The sequence below is a fragment of the Argopecten irradians genome, chromosome 3 (genome assembly GCF_041381155.1).
Source record: "Argopecten irradians isolate NY chromosome 3, Ai_NY, whole genome shotgun sequence".
Taxonomy (NCBI): domain Eukaryota; kingdom Metazoa; phylum Mollusca; class Bivalvia; order Pectinida; family Pectinidae; genus Argopecten; species Argopecten irradians.
The window spans coordinates 10,287,204-10,307,995 of record NC_091136.1 but is presented as its reverse complement, the minus strand read 5'-3'; the positions used below and the strand labels follow the sequence as shown (position 1 = coordinate 10,307,995).

General features: G+C 36.1%; 1 protein-coding gene across 1 annotated transcript; it reads left to right on the top strand.

The window, feature by feature from the left end:
- Nucleotides 1–7,989: 7,989 nt before the first annotated feature.
- LOC138319907 (peritrophin-1-like) lies at nucleotides 7,990–10,669 on the top strand. Its single transcript, XM_069263023.1, has 4 exons — nucleotides 7,990–8,144; nucleotides 8,972–9,001; nucleotides 9,498–9,662; nucleotides 10,410–10,669. The coding sequence occupies exons 1-4, from the start codon at nucleotides 8,072–8,074 to the stop codon at nucleotides 10,592–10,594; spliced, it is 453 nt and encodes a 150-aa protein (XP_069119124.1). The 5' UTR covers nucleotides 7,990–8,071; the 3' UTR covers nucleotides 10,595–10,669.
- The last annotated feature ends 10,123 nt before the right edge of the window (nucleotides 10,670–20,792 follow it).

The following is a 20,792-nucleotide window of genomic DNA, read 5'->3' as shown; positions in this document are numbered from 1 at the left end:
ATAAAACTGATTTAAACTATAATCAATATGTATAGTAAAAAACATTTTTCTTAATAGTAAAATTGAACTTTTCTATAATCAATTTATATAGTAAAAATATATTGTTATAAATATAAAAAATATATTGTTATACATAGTAAAATTGAACAACATATATAGCAAAACTTTAGTGTTACCAATAGTAAAACTAAACAATAATCAAAGTAATAAGATAATGTTATGAATAGGTTTTTTTTTTTTTTTTTTTTTTTGGTTTTTTTTTTTTTTTTTTTTTTTGCTTAAACAAACATCCAATCAACAGCCAGGTTAATGTATGGACAGCCTCCTATGTATGTATTATGATAATATGAATGGTGCATGCTTTGGAAGACTGCGCATTGTTCGTGTTGTGTCTTCTTGTATAGTGGAACTCTTGTCCTTTTTATAGTGCTATATCAATGATGCATACCATCAAAATGATATTGACAACGGGCGAACCAGCCGTCTCACTTCCTTAATACTGCATGAGCGCTGATTATAAGCATGAGCAGAAACTACCACCTTTATAGACTATGGTGTGTCTCGGCCAGGGGACAAAACCTAGAGCCTACCGCACTGAGGCGAGCGGTCGACTGAAGGCCAAAAGCGAGGTGGTGTCTTTGTATATGTAAGAAAGTGAGTAAGAAAGAAGAGAACATAAACGACCCTAAATTTAGTCGCCTTTTACGATCATGCAATAGGGGCAGCAGGTACAATTCTAACGTCCTCCTGTAGTGATTAAATATGGAATAGACTTATTGTCAATTTCATGTAAAGAATAGTTATTTATATGATGATCTTCCCAAATGTTTATCAAGAGTAAACTTTATAAATAAAGCTTTTAATAATAAATCTAAGGTATGAAGAAGGTTTTGGATAAACCAATGTGCAGATCACACGTCTTACTTTTTCTGAAGATCCAAACTCCTTAAATTATCTTCTTGAAAGGAGGTGTTGCATATAGGGTGAAAATCCGCCCACGATAAATTTTTGATTTTTGAATTTAGATTAGTTAATTGCATTAATACACATATGTTTATAATACTTATAACCCAATTGGACCATTATTATGACTACAGCGCCCCCTACATTAACATTGGTAAATTTAATGTCTATTGGGCCTTTTACCTGGCATAAGTCATAGTAAAAACAATTAAATCACGTTTTTCTTGTGATTAAAAATACCACATAAAATTGCCTTTTTAACGACATACCACACTTGGCTGTATCCAATATCATTTGATCACAAATCGAAGGTAAATATCAAATTTGACAGAAAATACGACGTTTTGAAGTTTTCAATTTTTCGTTCGAGCACCAGAATAAGTAAGGCACTACTCGAGTACCCTAAAATTTTGATGTTTAAAATTATATTCAGGTTATCATTGTTTCACCATAAACAGCTCAAGTTGATGAATCATTGGTTATGCCACGCTTTTTAGGTTTATTTCGTCTATCCCTTTTTTTCCATGATATCAAAGTACTGCTAGATATTTTCGTCTAACTTCTTAGAACACAAGGAGACCGAAGTACCTATATCATTTAGTTTATAGTAGAATTGGTCGGTCAATGTTTATATCAGATTCACTATTTAAAAAAAATACTATTGTTACTAAATTAATTTTAGGAAAAAATCTTTGATGAAATATCTTGGTTCGGTCCTTTGATGGGGCAACACCATAGAATATATGAAAGGACATACACGGGATGCCGTCCTTAAATGACTATAGCTGTAGTAGTACGTCAGTGAAAATCAGCGAATCAACAGTTTAATTTCGCGGTAGACCGATTCCTGCATTCTTGACTCTATAAAATTGTTTTCATTGTTTGTTTGATTAAATCAACGTCCTATTAACAGCCAGGATCATGTAGGACGGCATCTATGTATGCAGTGTCCTGAGTGTATGAAGTGCGTAGTGTGCGATATGGGAGACTGCGGTATATTAATGTTGTGTCTTCTTCTATAGTGGAACTCTTGCCCTTTTCATAGTGCTATATCACTGAAACATCCGTCGCAGATACCAAGCAACACATTCCCACCCGGTCACATTATATTGACAACAGGCGAACCAGTCGTCCTACTCTCTTAATGCTGAGCGCTAAGCAGGATGTGTCTCGGCCAGGTGACAGAACCCAGAGCTTACCTCACAGGGGCGAGCTCTCAACCGAAAGCCAAATGTAAGGCGGTGTCAAGGAAGACGTTAGGAAGTATAAATTAAGATAGGAAGAAGAGATGCAATGATACGATCCTAAATTTATGATAATACAATAGGGGCAGTAGGTACAATTATAACGCCCTGCCTGCAGGACCGCGTTTCATTTTAATGTCATAAGGTCATCTAACCCGAAGGGTCAGGATGGCCTATAGTCACCATGCTTTGTCCATTGTCGTGCGCTGTTCGCATTTCGTCGTTCGTATAAACTTTTCATTCAAACGACTTCTTCTTAATATCCGAAAGGCCCAAGAAACTTATATTAGGCATGTAGAATGCTGGAATGATGAGCCACCATGTTTGTGGAAATGAATTACCTTGACCTTCATTCAAGGTCACATAATTCAAAAAGGCTAAATCTTTAAAAGATGTCTTGTGAATAACTAAGATGCCTAGATACCTGATATAAGGCCTGTGGTATGCTGGCATGAAAGACTACCAAGTTCATTTAAATTACAAGGGTCAAATAGGCTAAAAACTTTAAACTACTTATTGTGATTAACTAAGAGGCATTGGAATCTGATATTGGGACTGTAGAATGATAGCTTAAACGACTACCAAGTTTGTTTAAATGAATGACCTTGACCTACCTTCATGGTCACATGAGTCAAATAGACTAAAATCTTTAAACGACTTCTTGTGAATAACTAAGAGGACAAGAGACCTGGTATTGTACATGTAGCATGTTTGGATGAAGGGCAAATTTCCTAAATCATCTTGCCCGATAGGTCAGGGTGACCTTTAGTGATCGTACTTCGTGCGCCTTCGTTCATTAACTTTTCATTCAAACGACTTCTTCTCAATAATTGAAAGGCATCGAAACATGATGTTAGACCTAACATATTCTTAAATAAAGGGCTACAAAGTTGTTTGTCAAATTAATGACATTGATGTTAATTGAAGGTCACAGGGTTCTAATTGGCAAACATAAACAACTTCTTGACAATAACTAAGACGCCTTGCAGTATGCTGGAATAAAGGGCTTCAGACAGGTCAAATATATGAAAATCTTCAAACAGCTTTTCAATATGTGAAAGGCCTAAAGAACTCAGATAGTGGGCCTGTAATATTCCGCATGATTTGTTTACTTTACCTACTTTCATGGTAACATTTTTTAAATATACCAGACACCAAGAACGTCAATTGAAAAGTTCCTAGAGTGCAATATCTTATTTGGTGCCCCAAAAATTTAAGCAATTTCAGTCCACTGGATTCTTTTTTTCATTACTATATAGTTTGACCATGTTTTATTGTGTGAATAATAGTCCGACATGGGCTGTTTGGCTGAAGAATAAAATCCTAGTTATCCATGACATGTCAACATATAAGTTACACCGATATACCATAATACGTTTCGCTAAACGGAACATTTGCTTATTAATAAGTAAAATAAACCCCTGAAGACAGAAATACTTCTGACGATTGGTGTAGGAAATATAGATCATGTTGACCTTATTTAACATATTGTCTAGTTCAATATATGACCCTAAAATTAACATTTTGTGATATATATGCAAAACAAGTTTTTATTTAGATTTAGGTCAAATGTCAATACTGTATACATGTCATTTTGACCGAACTTTGGTACACCAACTTACATGGGATACGTTTTACTCAAGTATGACGTCGCTAAAGCGGCTTTTGATACATAATAGAGCCGAGAGAAGGACAGCTTTCATTTAACATTTTTAACTATCAGTACTATCAGTACTTTGATATTGGGTAAGAAATAAAGGGGGTAGACGTACAAAAGTGCAAAAAAGTCGGCATACCCAGTAGTTCATCTACACAATATTTTCATGAGTCAATAATTATATACGAAGATATTTTCGATTGCTAAAATTTTAGGGTACTCGGGGTTTGTCATTGTTATATGAGGAATTTATTAAAAACTAATGAAATGAAATTCCTCTATTTTCATGAAAAATTAAGAGCGAAACGGGAAATTGCAAGAAAACCCCAACAGATCTAATGAAGTATTGTATATCGTTAAAAAGACAATACGAAATGCTATGTTATTACACCAAAATAATTTATCTTTTGGTTTTGTATGCCTTAATATCATACATTAAAGGCGCACAAGTAGGAATCGGACGTAAAACTTACAAAAGGTGGCGCAGTAGTCGCATGAATAATCTATTCATGGAATTAGTACTGTTCCTATACGTATAATGCGGCCATGCAACACCTTTTGAATGCTTTTGGTAATATTTCTGGTCTTAGAATAAATGTTGAAAAAAAGCAGTTTGGATTGGGGCAAAACGGGGTTATTGTGTGTAAAACTTTCCAGAAAGCAATTTTAGTTGGAACCATTCAGGTAAATTCAAACAATTAGGAATAACTTATAAACCTAGTTCCAGTACTTAAATATTTTTGAAGATAATATTTCAGACAAAAGTTAACGGCTGTCAAAAAGCTTTTACATGGTTTGTCATTCAGAAATCACACACATATAAGGAGGTAATTTGTAGATTCGCTAGCATTTCCCATTTCATTCAAACTTTTTTTTTCTCGCGGCAGTTACATATTTTTTATTGATTATGAATACCCATATTTTTTTCTCTTCCGTCATTGTCAACGAATTCGATTGAGCTGCTGATCGGAATCGAGTCATTCATATGTCCCCACCAAAAGATGGGTCATGACCCCACGTTGCTACGCCAGCGACTATTCCTGTTACAATAGAATCGCAGCGCGTGTTGTGCTATCATTATACACTGATAAAGATGTATGGTCTGTGACTTGTTGTATTTTTGGCATAGAAAAAAGTAATAAGAATGTTCTACATATTTTTCTCCGCCTCTCTAAGTTTTAAAATTTCGATATTTACCGACTTTTGTAAAGTTCGCATTCGCAAAGTTGTTAAAAAATTTAAATTGAAATATTGATTTTTAACGTGTACACGTTTAAAATAGCTCGGAAATATCCGAACTGTTCCGATCTATTCAGATCTGTTCGGGTATTGCCGATATTGACCACGTGATATGGCTCGAGAGGTTGCGATCTATACGGGTATCGCCGATGTCGGTCACGTGATGCAACTCGGTTTTCCGATATTACCCGAAAGTTTGAAACATGGCGTTGACTGTGGCGGTTCTTTCAAAACGTGTGATATTTCATGCGACATTTACCGCCATGTCAATAGTATTTTGGTGCTTTCATGGATCTGAACCATCATATATAAGCATCCAAATTCAGACATTGTATGTTTTATGAGAGTTTTTGATGGTGAAAATTACAGGATATACAACTTAATGATTTTACTAGAAAGCATGGTTATTGAGCCCGTGTCAGTGCAAACTGTAAATATGGTGGTTTAATTAAAACTTTAACCACTACAGTTGAGCATTTAGTAGTATGGAAAGGCAAATGATAAATATCAATCCAATCATCAGCATTTATACCAAACTCTTCATCCCATCTTTCTTTGTTCTTATCATTTGATAGGTTATTGCTTGGTATAACCGGACGGCCCAATTTACAATCATTTATACCATTGCTTTGTAAACATGTTCTAATACATTTTATTATTCCATAATATTTCAAAATATCCGTATGAATATCCGTATGAAGATGATATTTGTAAACATTTGTAATTCTTCAAAAGTGAAAAATGACTCCTTTATAATATCGCCTAAAGTTTAAATGCCTTTTTCAAACCAGTGCTGTTAAAATATTAGTTTTCCTTGAACCATGTTTTTTTTTCATTATACAAATTTGATATTTGCAAGAGTGATATCTCCTTATGAAATATCATGTTGTCAGACTGATCGAATAGACTCTAGACCTAAATACCTGAAATATTTCTATTGTTCCGAACCTGACATTTTCGGATGCTAATTTCGAACATTGATGCTAAGAACAGTAGTCAATGAACATCAAACTGATTATGACCAACAGCTTCCCTATGTTATGATGGTACAGCTGAAAACGACCTTACGTCGTGTACTCCAAACTTTATTATGCTTGGCAGAAAAAACTGGCACTCCTCTAGATATGCCATACCCAGAGGCGTGAAAGATATCCCTTTCAAAGAATCAGTGGGCGTGGCAACTTCAGGAAACTAGGGGGGGGGGGGGGGATCCAACAGCTAGTGAGAGACCATATGGAAGGAACACTGAAAAGACAGAAAAGGAATCCTGACAACAAACTGCCTTGTGAAAAATTTAAACCAGGTGATGAAGTCTTTGTGTGTTCTTTTCAAATGTTTAAGCAGAACTGAGCCCTTAGTTGACTTGTGGATGGCGTGGACCATTTAGGGTACTATCCAAATTGACTGACGTATTATAAGCAATACATGCAGACCAGTTGAAACGACGACAGTCGCAAATTCTCCAAGCGGAAATTATCAACGAGCGTAGTGGGTTTAGAGATACAAAGGTCGAAATGGATGAGAGATGTTACACTAGTTAGGTAGTTGTTAAAACTCACGACATAAGCAGGTTGTGTGTAAGGTTTGTAACAGAAGTGTTAATGTTGGCGACACGCTCGCAACCAGCAGGCTACGAGATTTAGTCACGATTATTTAGAGGTAACAGAAGACACCATAAGTCTATACAATTAACCCAAAATGCCGACAGCATGCATATCAATTTTGAAACAATAGCAAATCTTAAAGAATATGATTTGTCCTTTTTATAGTATGATATCTTGGTTTGGTAAATTAAAAAGGAATCTACAATTAGAACGCAAGCCATTCGTAAAAACATCCAGGAGATATCGATCTATCTGCTTAATTTTCAGGAATGTATCTTCATGTTTCACGACCAAGCTAAACATATACTATCAACGTTGAATTATTCAGGATGACGTCATATAGCTATTGTTCTTCTTGTAATTAGTTAAGCTTAAGTAATATTTTTATTCAAGTTAACTCTTGATGTACATACACATATAAAATACAACAAATAAATTTGAAGCTAGATTTGGAAAATAAACTTATACGTTATATTGATTATTTTTGTACAAAAACTCATGCATTGGATAATTCACTAAACATTCGTCAAGTGAACTACGCCCTCGGTCATTATTTATTCTACCAGGGCGGTATAACACCACATCGACCCGAACAAAGGTCTATAATTGATAATAAATTAAGATCCGTGTAATTTTCGAGAAATGTGTCGGACGAATAAGAAGAGGGGGCATAGTAAAACCAATATGCCCCACGCAGCTTCCTCTTTATGTAACTTTATGGGAAAAAAACTTACCTTTGACTACAGTCTACTTATTTGTAAATTCACTGTATATTTTCTACGAAATACTGAAATCTGTTATGTTTGTGTGTCAACATTGTCTTCCACATATTATAAAGGCTCTATCGTGTTAAAATTGACAAATTTACCATTTGAACAGGTAGCCGTTAAGGTAGATTTGACTGTATACTTATGTTTATAACTGTTGATTTGTGTTTAAATTGCTCCATAATGAAAATAGAATCTAGCAGGTGATCAAGGTAATCAGTTCCAAAACTGTACATGACTTCAATAACATTGCAATCATTATCGCCTTTGTAAATATGTTTGTATGAGAGGACGCTCTGACGTACAGTATACATGATTACGTAAAGAAAGAACAATAACGCTAGCGGCAAGATTTGAAATGGAAACCTAATATGAAATGCCTTTGGGTTCGGCACATGTTGCAGTTATTACTTAATTGTATTAAATTAAATTAAAGTGATTGCCGGAGGCATATTATTCCATTTACCAGTAAATGAAAGTCTTATTTAAAATACCAATTACGCAGGCAGCTAGGGTTTTACCCCATGTCAAATAAATACCCATGTAATCAGCCATAGTGTGTTTACTTTCACCGAGTATAATTTTGGTACCGAAATTATGGTGCGGAACCAGCTGATTGCAGTGAAGCCTGCTTCCTTTATTCTGTTATTCTGTCTAGGGTGCATGATCTGTAAGTTACTTTACATTTCGATTATATCGATTGTGTTATTATTGTATTTTTATATTAAGTTTATGATCTGATAATTTTATCCTGAAGTGATATACTGAAATACATGATTTTTAATGATTAGAATAATGAATTAAGGCACACAATTCTTCCCTTTCCTGTTCAAAACTGATATAGACACTATAGATATATATAGCTGTCTAACCAGTATAGTGTTATTCTTCAAAAGGGTATATCTCTAAAACCATTACATTATGTAGTGTACGTTTGCTTTGTCACAGGAAATTGTTTGAAATATTGTTACGATTTTAATTAGTTTATTAATTAGCACGCACATAACACTATTGATAAATGGTCGAGTATTTGTGTTTTATTCGTTTTTACACAGACTAATTTTACGTTGTCGCACCTCGCACACACTTGGGTCTTTACTTTTGAATCGTATAATAAAGATATTTTTATTATCATTTGCTAACAGGATACATGTTTATATATATATTTGTATTTTTTCCTTGAATGTAATTTTCAAACTTGTTAACAAATCAACATTAAGGCTTTAGCATGTCTTAGACAATTAAAATTGTTTTTGGTTTTGTAGATAACTGTGGTAATTGATAATTACTGCCATTATACCTACCTATTATAAGACTAGTATCTTGATGGTCTGTAACAAAAATGGCCGTCAACTTCCTTCGATGACCAACATAACAGGGAACATCTATATAATTCCTCTCAATGTTTTATTTCATGTGTAGGTTTATTTTTGTCGACATGTTAATTTTGCACTCGACAAGTTCGAATTATTTAATACGTTGTATTTCGGTTTACAGGTCATGTGACCTCGGAGCCCGCGCCACCTGGTAAGTAAACAGTTTCGCAAACATATTTCATGTTTCATATTTCATCTTGGTTTTTTCTGATTGATTTTGTTGATATATACCTTGACATAATCTGAACTGTGTCGAAAGCGTTGTTTGGAAAAATGCTCTGGCTGAGATATAAGAGTGTGTACTTAATGCAAAATAAAAGCTTGTTTACCAACCTTATAGCTTGCACAGTATCTTTTGTGTATGTATATAATAATTCACTTGGATAAAATGGTGCTCAAACAAACTATGACAGTATAGTCGATGTTTTGTGAGGATGTAGTTGTGGACACCATGAAAATATCCTTTGCTGTTAGAGATTTAAGAATTTAGTTATTATCAACGTAAATCAGAAACAATATGCAGACATCAATACATATATGTGACCTTGGCTTTTCATAGGGTAAATCGGTATGATTCTATCTGGATACCCGTTTGTGTATTTAAAACATGGGAATAAACAGGAGAAATGTTTGTTTTTGCTTCACAGGTTTTTGTACTGGTAAGCCTGATGGTGGTTATAGACATCCTGACAGCTGTGGCGAGTACATCAAATGTAGTAACGGAATAACTCATGTGCAGGAATGTCCGGTTAACCTCTTATGGAATGACTCCAATGATCGCTGTGAATTCGTCAGTGATGATCCAAACTGTAGTAAGTATACCAAACTTAATTATTATCTCTCTGTAACCACAGGTTTAGGACGCGCGCAAAACAAAAGAAAAAAAATCCAGTCTTTACTTAATTATCTTTAAAATGCTCTGAACATCACAAAAATAATCCCATTTGGATATCTTTTAGCTTGCTTACATTGAAGACAATTCTTTACTGGTCACTATGGTATATAATTTTGTTTCGAAAGTTGAATTGCATTTTATATCATTATACGAGGATTCGTGTAAAAATCGTTAGTCGGGAAAGTACACGCTTTATCCCAAGGTCACGATTCCCCAGTGAGCACAGACCGAAGAAAACCGCCATCCATCTAACAATTGCATCCCTGAAGTGTAGATCCTCCATATAAACTCGCTTATTTTTTTTATTTCTATTTTTTTGCGCGTCGTAAACCTGTGCTGTAACCAATTTCTTATAATACTAATTTTTCGTCGCAAAAAATGTTTGATTTTTATATGTAGTAGATAAAATAATTCTAGTGATGTTTATGTAACTAAAGTTTACATTTGTTCATGGTTACTTATTATATGGGGGCTCCTTTGGTAGTAAGCCTGCTTTGATGGGTTATCCTAGGTAAAGATTTACAGGTATAACATGTATAATGTTTGTTTATTTGTAACATTTGTGCTGTATCTATGCATTGATATCTTATGTCCAACCAAACCGTCACATGTATGTATATTTGTTACTTTACCTGAATAAATATCATTATTATTATTATTGCAGAAGTGCCTCTACATTTCTCTTGTGTTGGCCGTGATGATGGTAACTATGCCTACCCCGGGGACTGTACCAGATTCTATATGTGCTCCAACCAAATCAAATGGGCGTTGCACTGCCCCTCCCCACTCCACTTCGACCCTATACTCCAGGACTGCAATCACCAAATCGCCGCTAATTGTGTTCTCTAACTCTGATTTTGTTACATTTCCAAACACCATGTACATGATATGGCTATATGTTCATTAAACCTATTTATATTTTAACGCGTTTCGTTTTCATGTCGTTTCTAAATAATGATAGTTTACATTTTAAATTTTGATTACTATTCTATTTGAAATATCTTATTGTTGAAACTTAGAAAACAAAATATACATTGATATTTTATAACATGTACACAATTTTCATTTGTAAGCACATCAACTATACACAAATGTATGTATATTTATTTATTTATGTTTATAGTCTAGTCTAGATATAGGGGGATTAGGAGAATGGTTCCACAACGTGTGACAGTGGCATTTACCTAACATCTGACATTGATTTCTGCAATAATATGCGTTAATAATAATAAGTGATGTTATGGCTTCAAAACGCAAAATGTTTAGAATTACAAAAGACGCAACGAGCAAAAATATCTTGAACTAAAGATATTAATTTCTACCTTGATTTAGGTTTGCACGTGTGCTTTGGCCAGGTGTGTCCATATGACAGTTGAACTCTTGCCTTTAATAGTACTATTTCACTCTGGCATGCCACTGTTAGATTAAGAGAAAGAAAAATAAGAAAATGTTGTTGGTTCTTCTTGATACTGAGAACACAACATTTCTCTAATATAACTTACTATTTAAAATAATTGAAGATTGCTATTATACATCATGTTAGGACAACAGACGTTATAAAACTTATCTCAATTATGTATACATAGTAACGTTTCAATGTTATTGCTATGTCTTAATACACGTATTTTGTACCTGAATTTAGCTGACAGAACTAAACTTGATTCGCCCAAAGCACATGATTCCCTAGCCCGAGGTACTCTGGCCCTGACATCAGTCTTAGACATTATGACAGATACATGTCTGGTGAAGGGCCAGAGCGCACTAGTACCTGAAAATCTAGAACTAGCCGACACCGTTTGGTATCGTGCCAGGTCATCCCCGATTCAGATTATCACGCATAATGCAAGTTATATTATGTCAATACAGTACAGATATTTTCTTTTCCGTAACTGTAAACTCCCTCCTCATAGTATGCAAATCGCCTCTAAAATCGACGAATTGCTATATTTGGGCAGGTACATTTTTCATCTAATGAAAAAACAAGACGAGTGACGCTTCTTGGTGGTCAGTCTAAATAGGAGATCGCCTGGCTCGATACCAAACGGTGTCGGCTAGTTCTAGATTTTCAAGTGCCGGTGCGCTCTGGCCCTACACCAGACATCTACCTGCCATAATGTCTAAGTCTGGTGACAGAGTTAGAGTATCTCGGGCAAATGGTTCCCATTACAGGTATGAGCGAAGATGTGTCATCAAAATGGCATTCGCTTTTTAATGCCTCAATATTTTCCCCTACGTTGTAACGCTTTTGTTAAAATGTCTCGACTCCTAAATAAAAAAAGAAAATTATTGGATTTTTTTAATATGCTGTCTTAATTCCCGATTGATATGGTTAGGAATGGGCTTGAGAAGGTTATATAAAAAGCAAGAATTGCCATGAGTTGCTCTATAGAGACCGACCAACTAATTTTTTTACATAGATCACAGTGTTAAAGTTTTGTAAAATACTTTGCTATACGCTTTGATAAAAAAAGACAACTTCCATAGCCTGTTAATGACAACATGGCCTCAGGTAGAGATATTGACAGTATAAACACTTTGATTGTCAAGTGAAAAATTGAGCGTTATATAAATTGGCGGTAATTCCACAAAGATAAGGACATAAGGTAGATCAGAAGATCTGAATAGTTAGATATCAAAACATTTACTGGTAAATTAGAAACAATTATGTAAGAACAATAAACGCACGAAATGTTCCTATGATACTTATAACGTGTTGTCCGATACCGGTATGTCCGAACACCTTTACCATCGGTACTTCTCTTCTCTATCATGCATAACGTGTTGTTCTATGTGTCCCCACACCTTTAGCATCGTAACTGCTCTTTTCACCTTTACCATCGGTACTTCTCTTCTCTATCATGCATAACGTGTTGTTCGATGTGTCCTCACACCTTTACCATCGGTACTTCTCTTCTCTATCATGCATAACGTGTTGTTCTGTGTGTCCTTACACCTTTACCATCGGTACTTCTCTTCTCTATCATACATAACGTGTTGTCCGATGTGTCCTAACACCTTTACCATCGGTACTTCTCTTCTCTATCATACATAACGTGTTGTTCTATGTGTCCTCACACCTTTACCATCGGTACTTCTCTTCTCTATCATACATAACGTGTTGTTCGATATGTCCTTACACTTTTACCATCGGTACTTCTCTTCTCTATCATACATAACGTGTTGTTCGATGTGTCCTATCATACATAACGTTTTGTTCGATGTGTCCTCACACCTTTACCATCGGTACTTCTCGTCTTTATCATACATAACGTGTTGTTCTATGTGTCCTAACACCTTTACCATCAGTACCTTTTTTACATATACTCACAAACGAAATCCTGACTATCAGCGCAGTTACTGTCATAGAGTATTTTATCAACCCTAAGCCAAATACATTTCTTATTGGGGTCACTGGTAATAACTTGCGTTGTTACGTCTTCCCCTGTGTCCCATTTTGCTACTCCGTCACCGGATGGATAAGCTCCGACATTAGCGTTTTCCACTAGAAAAAAAAAATATCAAAATACACCTCGTTGAATTATGTGTTACCTTGTTAGTTACAAAGTCGACTTAGATTTCGAAACAATTTCAAACAAATTGTTTTTCCCTTTACATATGACAACGTAAGCCTTTATCGTGATGGAATCGTCAAAATTAGACATGTGTATCAGGAAATGTGATTTTCCGATAAATATGTAGGTCCACAGTAACTATGAGGAAATCTGCAGGTTAGAGGATGTCTTGTAGCATCCACAATAAAGAGAGAAAATAGGTTAATTATATAGTATTTCAAGGATGAAAAAGTGTCATGCAATCTTTTGTTTCTGTTCTAACTCACTGAATTAGGAAGTTCATTAGTACAGAATTCGGTGCAGTTGAACTTACGGCCTTTTTCTGACAGAATGCCACTCAATATTGAAATCTTTCTTTGCGAGTTCAAAATCGCAAGTCGTCCGCCGTATGATTGACATTCAATTTCTGCCTCGTTGTTGGGAATAAGACGGTTCACAGAAACTACAAAATATGACCCATCAACGCCGACAACAGGTCGAGGTACCGGTGCCACTTGGGATAACAAGGCTGTAACTAATATAAAAACATGGTTAGGTTAGATGTTACTCAATCGAGATCTCAGTTAGGCATTTGATGTAAGTTCGCATAAAGAATTCCGTACTTTTACGACTATACCATTGAAGTTGAATAGCAGTCCGGGGGTTCAAGCCCCATTTTTGGCCGAATCGTGCACCTTGTGATACAAGTATGAAATTTGGTACACCATAACTAAGATCTAATTGGTAAAAGCCGTTGGCTACCTTGTTTTTCAAAATGGCCGAAATAGAAATGTTTTAATTCTAATACCTTGAAAACTAACTGATATAGAATCTTAATTTTGTTCCGTACCTATATTTTCAGTGTGACTGAATGCAAATAGGAACATTAGTACTGCTAGGTTTGCTTGGGGTCCCTTCTCAAATACCTTGTATAATGTCATATTAATGGTGTACCAAATTTCGTACCTGTCTCACAAAGTGCACGATTTTATGCTTAAAGCTGACAATGCAAGCTAAAAACATAAACATTTGAGATTTAAAAAATAATAATTATAAAGTTTTTTTTCAAATTCGTTTCTAAGACAACCCCTTGCGTTTCTTAAGGACGGGCAGTCGCCTTTTTGTTTGAACTCTGCTTGAATACAATACGCCTACCGACCCCTATATAAAGCGGGTGATTCGACACACGTGTGCTCATAGACACCTAGCAGTTGTCCACTGTGTATCACCTACTATCACGTAAACAAACCCCTTACCTGTAAATCTCTGTGCGTCTTGTTTTAGCAAGCAAACATGTCAACTCTTCTAAGCTGTCGTTTAGATGTGTCACAAAATGAACTTTCCATACAAATGCATAGAAATCCTAATTAATCCGTCCACATATCTCCACGTATACTATATATTTCATACCCGATGTACTCGACTGGCCACGTGCACGTGACCACTTGTCTCGAACAAGTGACGATTCCATACAATGCATATAAACTACCGAAGGCACACGCATGTGTTGTGCATGTGTGTGTAATATCTAGTGTATATCGAAGTGTTTAATTAGCTCGTAATTGGTATATTTTGGAAACTACAATGTAGCTGACGATATTATAACTTCAATAAAACGTTGTCAGGTGAGTGTTGTGTTTATCTTTAGCTTGACAATGTGATCTGCTATCAGAATTTCCGAAAGAAGGTATGAATTAATTCATTACGTTTTATTCTTATGGCACAGCCTAAAGTATGAGGTAAATACATCTTGGGTATATACAACAGTAGATCTAGAGCCGGTCAGGTGTTAGTTGTTACACCTTGAACAGCGAGCGTTCGATTGATTGCACGTGTGTTTGATTGATGGGGCTTTATAACCGAGCCTAGGACACCGTGTGTGTGTGTGTGCGGGGGGATTTGATGGGGATATTAAGGGAGACAATTTCGCACTTTACTGTATGTAATAATAGTTCTAAATTGTTTGGGCCAGAAACACTAATGAAATAAATAAACAAATAAAAGCAATAATAATAATAAATATATAGATAAATAACCTGGTTATTTTTGGACTGTCACAAAATTGTCTATGCCTATATTACCCTACATAATCTATATCAACATAACAAAACCTACAACCTACTATGTGGCAGCTTGCAATAAGCCTTCTCTTTTCGAATACCACCAGAGGATCTTTAAAGAGGATGGCATGACTGACCGTACACCGGACCCCGGATTTGACGTCCCTTCCAAAGGACATAGAAGTGGTCAAGGACAGTTTGAAATAGTGGAACGGAAAGCAGGAAATACGAGATTAGATTTAGATTATTTATGGGTAGAAATTTATTTTTTTAAAGTGGGAATCTTAGATGCCAGTTTTAACGGAAACCTGGATATCTTAAGAAGTTGTCAGATGGGGTTAAAGGTTAAAAAAGAGGTAGATTGATAAAGTGTGGTGTTTATAGCGCGTGCAGGGATTGTTAAAATAGACGAATGAGTAATATGGTGACGTGATTTATATACATGCACAATTCTTCGTGAGACTGTTGATCTGTCCTACTAAAACAGAGGTTTGTATACAAATCACGATGGATAGTAAAGGAATAATAAAATGATAAAAGATGGTAGGGATTGGGGTCGGGATAGGAGAGTGCTTGGGGGGAAGGGATCATATGTGATTTTTTTTTTTTTTTGGTGTATATGTTTATAACGTGATTATTGTAGAACAACATGGACTGCATGCTCTCGTAGAAGAGGCGAAGCTACATAATACACATTATTTCCTATTGTGGGATGCTATGAATGATGTGATGTTGTTGTTTTGGTATGTTTATAACGAGTAAGAGAAGAGAGACACAAGAAAGATAGATTTTATATAGAAGTGAGTAAGTTAGAGATATAGGGAGAAAGAAAGACAAGGCGTGATAGCCATTCAAGTTCTCCGTCTCGACCTATTTCTAGGCATCCCATTATAAGGAAATGTTGACAGCTTCTTGAATTGGATACACACTTAGTTTCTAGTGATATGTATTTGTTGATGCATATGTGAAAAAACACAAATGATGGAAGTAGATGAAAATCAAAAAGATTAACAAGTACAATGTATTTGACAAAATTAGCCGTAAAATCCATCTAAAAACAAATATTTACATCTTCTAACGTAAACTTTTATGATCCAGACAAAACTTCATGTTGACAGCAATCCGTCCGGAAAATAGAAAAAACGAATTGCAAAGTCCTCAAAACGCTTGATCTGCCTTAACTTTTACTTGTATTCTGCCCGCTTAAATTCACATTTCGTTTTTTGTACTAACCAGCCGCCATATTTAAAACTAGGTCAAAATGTTACGGAAAGGTTTCATCACATCTAATCCACTAAAATACTATGGTTTTGCTAGACTAAAATAGGGGTCGGTACCCGGTGTTATATACTATATCCAATCAGAGTTAAAACCATATGGCGACTGCGACAAAGGGTTATCTCAGAAACGAATTTTGAAAAAAAAAAGAAAACAACTTTATTATTTTTTTAATCTCACATGTGTACTTTTCAACTTGCATTGTCAGCTTTAAGCCTTCGAACAATAGTGTTATGTTAAAAGCGTCTTCCGCATTACATTACAAGAGATGAACAAGTATTACCTTTATCAAGAACACAGATAAGAAGGCCACTGGTCAGTCTGATACAAGAGCTGTCCGTGCACTCAGCCCGCCCACACGCTACGGGAATCAACTATATAACAGAACATGAATATAAACCATGACATTTCAGTAGTTTAAGACCCAATTTCCGTATCTGTCTGATTTATTTTCATGATTTAGAGGAATTTTGAAAAAAAAAAATCTTTTTGTAAATTATGCAGAGATAGGACTACATTTCTGCCTTTTTGTACAAACCCAGGTATTTACATGCGTGCAATGTGGTCCGTCATTCCACATTTCCACATGATGCTTCTTCCCAATGTCGCCCGTGTCATGAATCCTCCCCTTGTGAGCTCTGTTCAGTTTCTGAGGCTCATGACCAGACGAGTTTCTTCCTCACCTCACGTAAGAGGTATTCGTCCTAATCTTGATGGAGGAGAAGAAGTAGGTTTCGAGTACAGTTTTTAACACTCCTGTTTCTGTTCTTGTTTCGGTGGTTTCTGTCCACAGGGGCTTCTCGTGGACATCTGGGATGGTTCCGACTCTCCAAAAGAGACTCTGGAAAAGGAAAGGGGCAGTCTGATCCTGACTTGGATGGGAATGCCCGTAAGCTTCCGTGCTTGTCTTCGGGTAGGAACTACCAGCCGCCGGTTTCTGACATTGTCAGTGGCTCCTACATTTCAGGTGTTGGGGGCGGTTTGGTTTCCGGACCTATTCGTTCGAGTTTGGGCTCAGGTGTAACCGACACCTTTTTGTTATTTCGCTTCCACTGGAATAAGTGATGCGCCGCTTTCTAATCCAGCATCAACTCTGGTCCAACTTTCCCATCCGTCCAGTTACCTGGTCCCGGTCTTGTTAGTTCCATTCCTGAGTCTGCTGGTTCTGTTCCCAGGGGTCTTCCTCGGGGTTCTGGATTTTTGGTCATGGTTCCGGTTTCCGGTCTCCTTTTCCTTCTTGCTTAGAGTAAATGGGTGTCTACGGGCAACCGTCCTTGTGCCGCCCAACCACCCTGCGAATGGCAAATGGTTTCGGCGTAGCATCCCAGCAGTTATGAGCATCATAGCTTCGGTGAGAGGGGTGTGTGGGCTGGCCCATCAGATCTGAAAGATGCATTCTTCCACATTCCTATCAAGAAATCGGCACGGAAATTCCAGGTTGTCGTGGGGTATCTTCACTCCAGGGGAATAGATGTTCGACTATCTATTTCGACGATCAATCTTTTACTCAAAATCGGTTTCATTCCTTCCAGATAGAATTCCGAGGTTTCTCCTTCTCAGGAAGTTGTCTTCCAAAATAACTGTTTCAACACGGTTCATGGTATTGACCTTCCACCGTTGGAGAAGTTCGAGAAGGCCAAAGATCTTGCTCTGACCTTCGTCAGCTGCTCCCACATCCAGGTTCTTTGGTATCTCTGGGTTACTAGTTTTTCTGGGTTAACTCAAGCAGATGTGGTCCCATTGGAGAGACTTCACATCAAACTTGTCTTCATATACTATAAATATGTTTTGTGATGGTCATATACGTCAAAAGCTGTAACATTTTGAGAATGTGACATGCGTTATGGGACACCCTGCAGACTGTTATGACGAAATGAATTCATATGATAAAAAAACTTTAGATATGATCAATCAACATATTCTTAATTTTTATTTGTTTTTATACTAAGTTCGACTTTCTGATTGATAGATTCTTTTTTTCCATATAATATGAAGAAAATTTCGAGAATGGTGTGAAAATCCGACGGTATCAAGACGTCACAATAGAGACTTCGACGTTGCGTATTGATTTAGAAAAGGTAGTCCTTTGATAAATCAATGGAATCCTACGTTTAAACGTATTTTGTGTTATCAAGGAGTATGAAAAATCAATTATAAGCATTGATGTAACTATTTTTTAACTTCATCGGGTTATGAAATAAATTTCATTTGCAAATATTTATGAGAATCCGCTATGCTACGGGGATTCACACAGTTTGCAAACAACGAAGTTAAAAAAAATAGTGACATCAATGCTTAAACAAATACACTGTAGGCTTGTCAGAAAGTGTCCGAGAATAATACATGTATTTACTGATGTCATATTATAATGTGTCGCTAATGTAAAACTATAGATTGCCCAACCCTAACATCAACGAAGTAACACTATATATATATTGCTATATGTTCTTACCTGATTAATTTCGACCCTCTTAAGGTACAAATCCCCGCCAGTGTTGGAGCTCTGACACTGACTGGATTCATATAAACGACATTCCAGCTGGTTCTTTCTGTATTGTAACACATCACAGAGGGACAGACGGGCACATAGCTTCTGACACTGTATGAAGCCTATACCAGACAACAATACAAACTCTTCGGTACAGGATGTAGCCTCCCTGGATCCTACAAATGACATCCACATTTCCGCGTTCACGCCAAAAAATGGACTAAAAACTGTATAAATCATTAAAACCTGTATAAGATTCATATCCTCTGTAGTCAATGTTTCAAATGACTAAAATAACGTGTATGTCTTATTTAAGATTCGAGATATACACAAACTTGGAAATTTCGAAATACAAATGCTGTCTTTTGAAAAGACAAATTGTCGGTAAAATCAGCTATCAAACCGCCAGATGATACCGCCGTTTTTGCAGAAATAAAGAACTGCGTCTTGGGTTCAACAAGATCTTTCTCGTAAACTCAAAGTGAAAGACAATACTTAATATTTCAACAGAAACTGTTGGTGAGAAGTGGCAGATACGTCCGCTGTTGATGGTACCACAGTACACAGTGTAAGGAATGCTGCATTTTAAATTATGTCACGACTGTGATGATGTAGGGTTTACGGTCGCCCTGGGCGTTGTGTTATGCTTGACAAGGGACTGGTGCGATACTTTACCTTCATCGAGCAAAATAGGGCAGCGATGTTACCATCCACTTTAAAACAATACATTTTTTGAAGCAGTTTGTAACAATGCACTTTGAAAAGTGAGTTAAATATGATGCAGTTTCAACGCACTTTGAAGAATTATTTCAAACTGCGTTATTTTGCACCATATTTAACGCATTCTGAAATATTTTTTTTCAAACTGGGTTATAGGTACATTGGAATTATTATTCAAACTGCATTTTTTCAAGTTCTTGTAAATATATAGAGAACACATGGTTAGTCTTTTACAATACAATGCTTATTTTGGTGCGAGACTTAGGAAAGCCGAGATGACGACTGACGACGCTGTTTATCCTGCAAATGACATTTTGGTACGAAATTGAATTGCTGTTTAATAATAACTTGGTTTCGCTCGTTGATGCACAAAAAATATTAATTCACTAAACCGAATGAGCGTGTACTTCTTTTTATTACCGCAGAAAATATATAAGCGCGTTTACAAACAGTACCAGTAATTCTGTTCAGTGTGTAATATCATTGAAACAATATGGAAATACTCAAAGAACAATAATAATCCATCTAAGAACTACTATAGAATGACTTGCCATGTTCCAAGAAAAGGACGACACTATTATTATTTGTCTGCCAGATTGGGTTGTAACATAGCAATGCTACTACAGTACATTGTACATATCTTTGTCTAATAAAATCTTGCATGGGTCTGTCAAGTGGACAGTGATATCTGAATGTAAGATTGTTGCTCGTCAACCCGAGGCTTAAGAAGGGCTGTTGGCCAAAATCGTTCACAAGGGTCGAGATATCCCTGTCCACTTGACAGATCCATGTAATATTTCCATACTTAGTAAAAACAAATTATGAAATCTCAGTTACATCCTACATTTCAGTGCGCCATTATGACAGGAACGCCATCGACAATGCACGCCGCTGTTACGCGTATGTATTGATGACTTCAAGTAATTGTCTACCACTGAAACATACAGTCT